General features: G+C 35.9%; 1 protein-coding gene across 6 annotated transcripts; it reads right to left on the bottom strand.

The window, feature by feature from the left end:
• On the bottom strand, positions 1 to 4,601 carry LOC127080741 (potassium transporter 2). 6 transcript variants are annotated; one of them, XM_051021040.1, is made up of 10 exons: positions 4,469 to 4,601; positions 3,709 to 3,791; positions 3,387 to 3,621; positions 3,069 to 3,311; positions 2,755 to 2,811; positions 2,403 to 2,663; positions 1,956 to 2,008; positions 1,725 to 1,842; positions 1,389 to 1,643; positions 1 to 1,303 (listed from the first exon to the last, which is right to left on the bottom strand). In XM_051021040.1, the coding sequence occupies exons 2-10, from the start codon at positions 3,745 to 3,747 to the stop codon at positions 189 to 191; spliced, it is 2,376 nt and encodes a 791-aa protein (XP_050876997.1). In that variant the 5' UTR covers positions 3,748 to 3,791; positions 4,469 to 4,601; the 3' UTR covers positions 1 to 188. The 6 variants fall into 6 exon arrangements, with proteins under 6 accessions (XP_050876997.1, XP_050876998.1, XP_050877000.1 ...); XM_051021041.1 differs by having other exon boundaries at positions 4,477 to 4,495; XM_051021043.1 differs by lacking the exon at positions 4,469 to 4,601 and adding an exon at positions 4,296 to 4,437 and having other exon boundaries at positions 3,387 to 3,618.
• Between the last annotated feature and the right edge of the window lie 7,581 nt (positions 4,602 to 12,182).

Below are 12,182 nucleotides of genomic sequence, written 5' to 3'. Positions count from 1 at the left end.
TAGTCTTTTACTTCCAATACTCATAGATATCTATAATCAATTCTCTCACAGTCCCATTAACACAAGTCTTTGTAAACTGCACTGCACTGCACATAACTCTGCCATTAAAGCCTATATGTAGCTATAATAATAACTCTACATGCAAAAACACAATAACAAAAAACATACCTAATTACATGTTAGTTTTTCTACACAATATAAACCATCCCAACCTCCAACAAAGAAACTGGTGGAACCTTAAGTGCCACATCAGGTCCTCTACAATTCCTTCTCAAGAAATTGTATCCATAGTTTAGCGCCAACTTCTTCAACAATGATGAACCTTGCTTTGTTTTCACATAAGAATGTCCAAGAATGAAAGCAATGCCAGCTTCTTGAGCTGCATAAAGATCTTCCAGCTCTTCCTGCATTTGCACACCAGCCTCTGACCTTGTCTCACTTTCATGATCATTATCAATAGCAAATCTCACTCGTCTCTCATTCGCGTCCATCGGTTCCATCTCGATTACGTCTGTCATGCTTTGTACAGACGGGAATCCGGACGCGCTCCCGGGTTGGACACTCTGCTGACTCTCGTATCCTTGTTGGCTGCAGAAGCTTGTTGTTCCGATCACAGTTAGTCTGTAACTTGATGATTCGTTAGAGTGTGAACCGTCGTCTTCAATGCTCATGCTGTTCCCACGAGTTCGATACCAATCGTATTGGATGAAATCTGAGAGCTTTTGTACTAGTTCGGTTTCGAATGAATCAACGTCCTGATGAACGTCGCGATATCCGTATCTGACTATACATCTGTAAGATCGATGAGCAGCAGGTCCTACACGGCCGACAAGGTATCTCTCTGCAGGGGTCACATGAGGTACTGGTACTGATTTTACACATACGAAAACAAGGACGCGGTGATACGCGGGGAGGTTGGTGACAAAACGGGAGAAGTTAGCCGGAATGCCAGTCGTGAGATCAGTGAACACAAGGCCTATTCCAGGGACTCTAGCAATTCCTAAGCTTGGACCTAAAGCTAGAAGCCAATCGAGTGATACCTTGTTGTGAAGGTCGTATTCGTATTTCTTGATCGTTGCGTAGTGCCAAAGGAACATTATAATCATTAGGAAGAGAGCGAGGAGGATTGGGAGCCAGGCACCCTCGCGAAACTTTGTCAGTGAAGCCGAGAAATATAGCAGTTCAACGGAGCCAAAAAACAATAGGAAACAAAAGGCTAAAATCGGCGGTTTATTCCAGCAAACTACAATCACTAAAGAAGTTAGGCACGTCGTTACCAACATCACGGTCATCACTGCTAATCCTGCATCAAAAAATTGTTGAATTACGTGTCATTATAGTTACAATTATCCAGTTAATCACTTTATCATGCATAAATTTTAACATACCTGATGCATTTCCCATGTGTTTTGTGTCTCTAAACCCAATGGTAACAGCAATGCATAGGATCATGAGCATCCAATTAATTTCTGGGATGTAGACTTGACCATGTATCTTGTCGGATGTATGAACAACCTTAACTCTTGGGAAGCAGCCAAGAGATTGACTCTGATTTATGATAGAAAATGTTCCACTGATGATTGCTTGGCTCCCCACAACAGAAGCTAGAATAGCTAAGATAAGCACAGGCCACCTCACACTTTCTGCAGCCAAAATTTTGTGTAATGCTTATGTATACTACTAGTTAGTAATTTCTTATAAATGTGATCTGTGGCGATGAATACCTGGAACGGAGACGTAGTAGCTGATTTGGAGATCAGAATTATGATGTTGTGACAAGTAAGCAGCTTGACCCATATATGCCAATATAAGTGCAGGATATACCAGAAAAGTGAATGCAATCTGCATATGAAAAATTGTTAAGCCGAAACCGATAACTTTTCACATTTACGTGACATTTTCTTTAGGTCTACGAGAAAATAAGAAACAGCAAATGAGAAAATATTTTAACAGACCTGAATAGCCATATAGTTGAAATGGCCAAGATCAGCAAACATAGCTTCTGAGCCTGTTCACAAGTTCAATACATAAGAAATACGCCATAAAATAAATTTTAAAATGCTCCATGTGAAACTCGAATCCATTGATTCGTGAGCATAATATCTTACTATGTCATCGTGAAAGTATATCAAATTTGATATTTTAAGGGAAATAATAATATTCACAGAACTTGTTCAAAAGTAAATATTCAGAGAACTTATTCCATGTCTTAATATCTTAATGAAATCATAGTTTTGACTCTGAGGTTTCACAAAAGATGCCTCGAATATATTAGTCTTGCGTTTTCCATCAGCACAACATATGCATATTTGTAGATAGATACATGTTTGGGATTAAATGGATAAATAAGAAAAAGCACAAGACATTATTCTACTATATATGTATGAAATTCCTTGTGTTACCTGTTATGCAAAGTAATATTCCACCCAAAGACAACCATCCACTTATCTTTGTCTTTTTCAAGAACTTGAACATATAATACGGCGAAAGAGCTTTATACACATGAGGATTCCATTTGAATATATTATATAAGCCAAGTGTGCTAATGCACAGTAACCATGTCAGCACAATTGGTGCAAAAAAGAACCCCACCTTATGTGTACCATAGTGTTGAAGTGCAAACAAGCACACCAGTATGAAGCAAGTGATTGGAATCACAGCATCTGCAAACACAAAAATCAATAGGTTCAAAATTTGATGAAGAAACCCTGCAAATTAAACATTTCTGATGAGAATGCTATAAGTGAAACTTACACTGATGGTGTTTCTTGGACATAATGGATACCTCAAGACCAGATACCGCTGAGAAAACTACATGAATGAAAAGCTAGTCAAAAAATTGATACGAAAAATAGTTGTAAAAGATTGTTTTCTTTTTCTTAACCCTCCGGTTCTCAGAGGAATTAGGCCTTGGTAATCCGAAGTTCGGCCATATATTGTTCCAAATACGATTCAAACTAGGGTACTCCCGATCGATATCGATTCGACTTTAACTGAAAATCATTAACCAGTTCAGCCGAATGAAGTAGCTATTTATAAAAATTGCGAAATAAGGATTGGATTGTTACCGGAAATGGCAGGTGTAAGCACTCCATCCCCAATTACCATACAAGTACCAAGAAGAACCACAATCAGCAAAGCTGTATGCAAAGTCTTATACTTCTCAAGCAAAATCTTCACTTTAGAATTATCTTTCTCTGGAGGCTCCTCCATCTTATATGAAGAAAGTGCTTCATCAGCATGCTGTCTATTTGGTATAAGACTCACTTTAGCATGCCTACAAATCAATGAATAGAGAGCAAAAGTACCACCTGCACAACCAAACATACATGAAAATCAACATAAAGGATGAAAAGGAAGATGAAAAGGAAATTCAAATTACTTACCCTCTCCATTATCATCAGCTCTAAGAACAACAAACACATATTTGAAGAGTGGAATCAATGTAAGAGTCCAGAAAACAAAAGAAAGAGTGCCATAAATCTCTTCATTAGTCTCTGAATGTTCAATATCCTCAGCAAAAGTGCTTGTAAAAACATACAATGGAGAAATACTCAAGTCTCCATAAACAACACCAAGACTTTGGTAAGCCAATAGCATAATAGCCTTCCAAGAACCCTTCTGAAATTCAAATTTTACCAACACCTTACTCAACAAAACATCAGAAAGGTGAAATCTATAAACTTTTCAACTTAATGTACTACTAACCTTTGAGTTGTCCCAACACTTTCCAGGTTCAAGATCCATACCTCAATGTTCTTCACACAAAGTGCAACAGTTTATTATCAGATCTGAACTCAACAACAGCAACAGCAACAAAAACAAAAACAACTTCAATGGAACACAATGAAGAAATCTTAAACCAAACAACTACAGCCACTCAATACTAATCCTGTCTGTTTTCTGTCTGTGTCAAAAATCAAAAGCCAAGTAAAAAGAATAGAAAAGAAAAACATTCACTCTCTTTGGATAAATATGAAACTCACTCTCATCACATGGTTTCCATATCTCTGTCAAATCTTGAAAAGTGGGCACACATTATTTCTTTTCCCAAATATTAAGGAGCAAACATGAGAACAGTACTCTTAATATAGCATTACACATAGTAGTATAAAAATAATACTATAAAACTTTTTAATATATAAAAATGATATTCTAGAAAGAACTATATACATAAAATAACTATTTTTGTTATAGAAGAAAAAGTAAAAGCACTGAGAGAAAGAATGTATGGATATGGAATACTGGTTGTAAAGCACTGTGGCAATGTAATATTATTATTAGTATTATTTTACCGTCCAGAAAACAAAGGGATGAGTGTTTGTTGGAAAGTCCAAGACGAATGTGTTAGGAGAATGATAAAGAAATGAGACAATATCACGTTCAACTAGTTGTTATCAAAAAACAAGAGAAATGTCCTTTGATGTTGACATAGCGTGTAGTAATCACGTGATTTAGCAACACTTACAAATTCACCTGTCATTATACCTTGCGCCTGCACAATCTAAAATGAAAAATTTGAGGATTAGTTATCATTCCCACCTTGCCTTCTTTTGAACTTTATCATCGGATATTTTTGTCATTTTATTTGGTTATGATTTGTTTATTTACTAGTACTATATCATATACACATTGCATGCATAACTGTGGTACTATAGCTATAATAATTAATCAAACTTTCAAAGTTCCCCACTCACTCACTCACCTAACTTTTGGAATTCTTTTGTTATTTATTGGCCGTTTCTAGATATTAAAAAAAGTAGATGAAAACCCAATCAAAGAGTTGAAACGATTTGTACAAAGTAGGTGAGCCATAATAATGATAATGTAATTTGGAAATTTAGAGTAAATTTTGGTGATGATGGAATGGAGCATGTAATAGTATGAGCTACCTAAAAAGCAAGAGGCATGTGCATCACTATAAATGTAATTTGGAAATGGTTATAACTAACACCTGAACAACTCAACGTGCTCTCATGGTCACATTAAAGCATGGCCCCTCTTTCTTTCTATCAAGGAAGAAAAGAAAAGGATATATATATCAATGCCAACTTGCTAAGCCTTTCTACTTTTTATGTTTGGCAGGCTCCACTTTCCACTTTAAAGCTTAGAGCTTATAGATATATTATATCATCAATATAACATGTTTAGCAAGTTATTTGAGTTTTGATTTATATATTTTTTCAATTTTCTTTTTAAGTGCTGGTCAAAGATTAAATATAAGGAAGTCAACCTCCAATTCAAATCTGAGAGTCGCTTCAATTAACTCCCATATATAAAGGGTCTCACGTGAAGGAAAATCTGTGATTCAAATTCATTCTTATTCTCACTTTACTTTTCATTCTCTTATTGATTTGGGCGTTGAATTGTTAATCTTAAAGGTCATTCTCATCTTCGTCGTATCAGAAGCTTACACCACTGTGCCAAGGTTTTATTTCATTATTCACCAAACAATTCTAGTTCCACACCAAAACAATATCGTCGTATGTTATAACACCCTAAGTCCTGAAATACGAAATAATGCGAGAATAAAATAAAAATACACATAGGATGTCACTCAAACACAACGGAAACCTGCTCTGTAACACGGGTTATATAAAACATGCATTAGATTAAACACCTGTTATCATATACCTGTCTTTATCGAGACTCATCGCAGCGAAATAATCATTATTAATTCAACAATCAAATATGTCTCGTATCATCTGTAAGATCCTAATTTTGACCCTAAGATCCCTCATGGCATCATAATATTGCATTTGCATTTGCCTCAAGGATCATAACATCTTGGCTCCTTAACATTTGGGTGGGAACCTTTGTGAGTGGGTTTGAGACCACTAAGCATGCTTGAATTGTATATTATTACTTTTCTTCTTTTGTTTACTAACCAAAAGCACAAAAATATGTCACTAACATCTTTTGTTTTGTAGCTTGAGCAATCATAAGATCTGAGGCTCCTAGGAGGCCCTATGCTCATTAATATGGCCAGGTGAAGGTGAAAGCAAGCATGACAATGGTTCACAAGACTCTCATTCATCAAATATGCCTCCCAAGTATCTCAGTTCATCATTTTGATCAAAGCAAACCAAAGGGTTTGAGGCTTGTTTCCCAAGGAAACCCTAATTCATCTGTGCATCAAATATGTCTTGCCCATGAAGCAACCTCAACCTATGATCAAATACAATCAAGGGAAGTTCTTTCACTCATCATTTCATGCATATTTGAGCTTATTTGAGTGTCCTCAATCATCCATTCATCAAGATTTGAGGCATGGACTTGAGAAGTTGATCAGTCAATTTATCTGACTATTTTGAAGTACATTGAGACCTAACTTTTAATGTGTTTGTCAAATGGAGATGACCCCAAGAGAAAACATGTTCTTAAGAACCATGCGAACAACTTTCATGTTCATCACAAATTGATTTGAAGCTTGGAATATCATCATCCATTTCAAAATATTATAGGTCATTTTGACTGAAACCCTAATTTCAGGTCAACTTCCCAAGAACATAACTCATTCATTTTTTATGATTTTGAGGTGGGATCAAATGAATTGGAAAGTTTAAGATGTCTACTTCATTTGTTATGTTGATCAAATTTCCATAATCCTAAAATAAACACATGTGATAATAAAAAACATTATAGGTCACTTTGGACCAAAGGCATTGAAATGTGAAAAAGTCCAACTTCAAGTGCCCATAATTTTCTCATCAAAAATCCAAATGATGCAAACTTTAAGTCCAAATTGATTGTCTTGAAATGATCTGCAACTTTTATGTTTAAAGTTTTGTCATTTGGAGCTTGCATCATTGAAACAGAAGGGCTTGAAGTTTGGCCATTTTTGAAATTTTCACACACACGTGTTTTGCACCTAGCACTTCATGATCAATTTTCACTAATTTTCCAAGTCCAAATGAAGTTTTGGTCAACATAACAATTGATCCTCATGCCAAGAGCTTTCCAACCATTACCCATAAGGCTATGTTTCATTTTTGGAAATATCATTTTCGAAGAGAAGAACATTTGGGTGCATTTTTAGAAACTTATTGAAAACACATTGCATGAGCTCATTACATTACTTCTGCACGTCCATTTTAATTCCATATGATACCAGCATTCATTTCCAATCAGAATTGGACCCTCCATGCGCCTGTACAGGCCCATGCATGGAGGTCCTTTCCATCCATGCACATGCTTTGTTCATGCTTCTACCTTGCCAATTGCTATATATAGAAGTGAATGGCTTCACAATTTCACAACCTGAAGGCACCTGTTATGCTGCAAGAATCTCTCCATAGCCTCACTTAAATGAACTCTCTCTTTCTATTCAAAATATCAGATCTAAATTTCAACTACAATTGGTTGATTTCTAGATCTATAGTTCCTAAACCTTGCTCATCTTCATCACTAGACTACACTGCAAGCAAGAGCTTTGAAGAATCGTGCTCTCAAGATCCACATTTCAGAGGTGGACATCCAAACTTATTTTCTTCGAAACTCATTGTATATAGCTTATTTCTTGCATTTATTGGGTTGACTGAAGTCCTCTTATCAGAGGCAACATAATTGTGCTTTGAATTTTGCAAATACACTAAGTTTCAGTTGAACACCACGAATTTCAACCTTTGATTTCTCTCTCCATGGAAGTCTAGAGTGGAAATAGTTGGCACAGGAGTGATGTACATCACCCCAGCTTTCCATTGCTGTATAGATCGCCTCATATGGTGAAGCTTTGATCTCTGCAACTCTCACCGGCGTTGAAGGTCTCGCCGGAGAAGACGGTGGTGTACACCACCGTCTGGTTACCAGATTAAGTCGTGGCCGTTGGATCTTCTTTCCAGATCTAATCTGGACCACTCCCTTTTATGACTTTTTTTAATGTTATATGTTTCGTTTTGACTTGAGTGTATAGTGGATGCGCGCATATGATTCGTGTGATGTGTCAGCTCAATTAATGAGCTCCTGATCCAATGCCTCACAATTTTTCTTATTTTTAATTTCTTATTTTAATTTTTAATTTTATTTCTTTTATTCCATTTCATTTCAAAAAATCATATCTCACTCATTATTGGTCCAAAAAATGTGAGACCAATTGCATTATTTCTCTTTTCATTTCTAGTTTCTAAAATTGATTTTTAATATTTTTTATTTTATTATTTGATATTTTTTATGAATTTTCTCTTTTCTGGTTATTTTTAATTCATTTTAAATAGTTTTCAATGTCCAAAAACACAAAAATATTTTCTTAACCTCTTTGAATGATGATGGATCTATGAAAAATATTTCCATCAATTTATTAATTGATTTGAGATTTATTTAAGATTTTAATTCAATTAGGTTATTTTTATTCATTTTTAATGGATTAAAAATAGTTTCTGGTTTCTAAAAATGCTGAAATTTTTTGTCAAACTTTGTTTGACCTTGTTGAACTTAGGATGATTCACTTGGACTTTTCAAAGTTGATTTGAAGTGAATTTGAAATTTGACCTTTAATTGATTATTTTAATTCAAGTATTATTTTAATTTTGAAAAAATACCAAAAATATTTTATTTGTTTCTTGACATTTAAGTTTCATTTTGCTTCTGTTTACTAATGTTTGACCTTGATTTCACCTACCTTTGGTCAATGTATATTGGGTACCTCATTTGATTTCCATTAATGCACTTTCTTATTCATCTTCTTCTTCTTCTTCTTCTTTTTCTTTTTTGATCAATGAGTTAAAGATTGGTGGTTAGCCTTGATACATGGGAGGTTTAACCTTCCTTGATTCAAATCTAATTCAACTTGATCATGGATCAAGTGAATGACTTTGCATTAAGGATAGGTTGCTTCCTAATCAAGCAAAGAACCTAAATCAATACAAGATCATTTCTCATCTTCTTTTGGCATGGCAAGTTGTAGGAGCTTGATTCACTAATCAAGGTCTCTAACTTGTGTTGTTGCCTATATTTTATTGACCGACCTCAAATAGGTGTGACTACTACATTAGTCCACTTACGATTGCTTAACATAGCGCTAAATTGCCTTATGGCACACTAACACTAACCATTAACCATTAACATTTAATTCTTGCACTTTACATTTATGCAATTTACTATTCTTGTACATATTATTCATTTGCTTTTCCCTTTTGCTCATTTGAGCACATGTTTATTTTAATGCAATTTGTCTTTTGCTCACTTGAGCACATAATTGTGTATATATTATTGTGCTTGTGTTTTGTTTTGATTGTTGTGAACCAAATGCAAAAATGGACAAAAAGGACTTAGATTCTAGGAAATTCCCTATGCAAAATGGAGTCAAAGAGCAACTAGGCCTCATGCCTTTAGAGTGCTATAAAAGTCAAAGAGCAACTAGGCCTCATGCCTTTAGAATGCTTAATGTTGAAGAGGAATTGAAAGGACCTATTCTCTAAACTCCCTTCTTGTCCATTCTTTGTTTGCATTATAAAACTTTTTGATGTGTGTGTTCTTGTGCTAGGGATTCCAACTTGAGCCTAAGTGAAGAACCATTGTCATGAGCTTCTAAAGTGAGAGATACAAGAGTCATTGGAAGATTCCTAAGAGCTTTGCTTAATTGATTGATTGCTTGAGTATGCACTTATTTGCTTGCTTATTCCAAAGGATGGGAGCTACTTGGATCATCAATATGATATCAAGAAGGGAACTCCATTTGTGGTCTTATTTCTTCTCCTTCATCTCTTATATGTTTGGGACTTAGCCATTCTTCTTCTTCCCTCCATTCTAACCCAAGCCAAAACTTTTGTGCAAACATTAACATTTCTTTTCAACATTAGAAACCTAAGCATTGTGCTTTTGATTTTTTAAACTTCCTTTTCATAACACTTCTTTTGAATTGAACCTTTAAGTCAACTTTGACCATATTTTTGTAAATACTTTTCATTGGTAAATATAACTCATTCAAATGTTTTTGTGGTTTCAATGGCCACTTTCTTATCAAAACTTTTCATAACCTTTAGCTATTAGGTTTGAGTTATCCTTGAGGTAGATGTAATACTCACCTACATCCTTAGTGATGGACAATGAGTCTTCCATGCTTATTATAGGGTTAACCCCTCACTAGCATGTTGAAGCTATACTCACATGGTGGATTTGTGGTTTTAGGTTGAGTTTTCTCCCTTGGATAACAAAAGACCTTAAGGCTTTTGGACCAATCAATTCACCAACTTGTTTTGAGATTTTTACCCCGAACTACGAGGTTTTGATCCTAATCTTTTTTAAGATGGTACGTAGGCAATGGGTTTATCCAATCAAACACAAAATTGTAAATAATTTGTACGTTCTTCTCCCATCTCCCCAATCATGTTTGCACAAATAATTTTCACAAATACCAACCTACCTTACAACAATTGTGAAAAGGGCTCCCTAGGAGTACCTAGGATGTTTTGGGTGCTTAAAACCTTCCCATTACATAACCAACCCCCTTACCCCGATCTCTGACATTTTTATTAGTTTTTGATTCGATAAAACTTCTCGGTTTTTGTTCGCTTTCTAACCTTTCCTTTGGATAAATAGAAGTGCGGTGGCGACTCGACTTGTATGGTTTACTTTTGACTTAGTCAATAAATCTAAAGGTAACGAATACCCCGCTACAGAAAAGTGGCGACTCTGCTGGGGACGTTTGCCTAGTGGGTTTTGCCTACTTTCCACTTTTGTTGTATTGTATTGTATATTATTTTGTGACATATCTTTTGTGCAATTTGGGATTGATGTATTGTATGTAATGATTGAATTGCTTGATATATTGATTCCTCGTATGCTTGGTGATCTTTGTGAGATGAGTTCTATACCCGAACTCGAGTGCACTTAGGATAGGAGAATGGCATAGTCTTGTTGACTTGTGTGGAGTTATTCTTTAGCAAGTTGACTTGCAAGCCCATTCACTTGGTGGAGGTCATGTTGGGATCAATAATGTCACACGAGTAGTCGTGGTTAGGCATTACTCTTTCCAATATAGACCTTAGAAGCCAAGGACCTTAGTTTACCAAGCTCATCTTGGCCTATTTTTAGGATGTAGTGCGAAGGTCGTTCAAGTGTAAGATTTGATACGATTGTCACGTGATACTACACTCATAAGAGTCTCTCTTGAGAATATTTTTGGAATACGACTAGTCATTTATCCGATAATATCCGAAAGATGGGATGATGACTATGGGAACCTCTTGTAGAACATGTTTGGCAGGTTTAAACCCTAGTACACTCCCTTTGGGTGGTTCTTAACCGAGACTCCATGCTCGTGACTTGCAACAAACCCTTGATTCATGGTTGATCCGTTCTTGTACATCCTTAATATCAATGGAACTTAGGTGTTGATAAGGTGTAAACCATAATCCACCAAAATGGATGATTGATATTAAGGATGACTTGATCCATCCCATGACCTTTGTGTGGTGTGCTTTGCTTGATCCTTGAGTGTGATTGTTGCATCCATGCATTCATGCACCCATTTGCATCCATATCATCAATAATGAGAAAATTTTCAAGGAACTTAAGAGGTCTATTTGCAAATTTTCAGAGACATGGATAAGCAAAGAAGGAATACAAAGAAGTACAGTTTCAGACAACCCGACTTGAAAGAGTTAAGGAATTTGACATCCTATGTATTAGATACCTTGGATTTCAAGGCTCGTCATGGGAAACTTCTATCTATTCTTACTACTCAAGTGGATGAAGGTCTGATGAGTGTACTGGTGGAGTTCTATGATCCCTTGTACCATTGCTTCACATTTCCGAATTTCCAGCTTTTGCCCACGCTTGAGGAGTATGTCTACCTTGTGGGTATACCTATTCTAGATCAGTTGTCGTTCAATGGCTTAGAGAGGGTTCCTACTTCTCAAGAGATTGCTGATATATTGCATATAGATGAATCTCTGGTTGGTGCTCATATGACTACCAAAGGTGGAATTCAAGGTCTCCCTTCTGAGTTCCTCATTGCTCAAGCTACTTTGTATGGGAAGGCCATGAGTGAGGACGCCTTTGAGGCCATATTTGTACTTCTCATCTATGGGCTAGTGTTATTCCCCAACATCGACAAGTTTGTGGATGTGAACGCTATTAGGATTTTCTCTTCTCTTAATCCCGTTCCGACTCTGTTGGATGACACTTATTTCTCTTTGCATATGAGGAATGCAAAGGGTGGTGGTACCATTGTGTGCTGTTTG

This window comes from Lathyrus oleraceus, chromosome 5 (assembly GCF_024323335.1).
Source record: "Lathyrus oleraceus cultivar Zhongwan6 chromosome 5, CAAS_Psat_ZW6_1.0, whole genome shotgun sequence".
Classification (NCBI taxonomy): Eukaryota; Viridiplantae; Streptophyta; class Magnoliopsida; order Fabales; family Fabaceae; genus Lathyrus; species Lathyrus oleraceus.
This window is presented reverse-complemented; position numbering and strand designations above follow the sequence as displayed.

Excerpts from the sequence above, each read along its gene's own strand:
- LOC127080741 (XM_051021040.1), bottom strand. The coding sequence starts at position 3,747 with ATGGATCTTGAACCTGGAAAGTGTTGGGACAACTCAAAG. Across the intron at positions 3,622-3,708 it reads AGTGTTGGGACAACTCAAAG|AAGGGTTCTTGGAAGGCTAT; the intron begins GTTAGTAGTACA and ends TTTGAATTTCAG. Across the intron at positions 2,664-2,754 it reads GTCCAAGAAACACCATCAGT|ATGCTGTGATTCCAATCACT; the intron begins GTAAGTTTCACT and ends TTGTGTTTGCAG.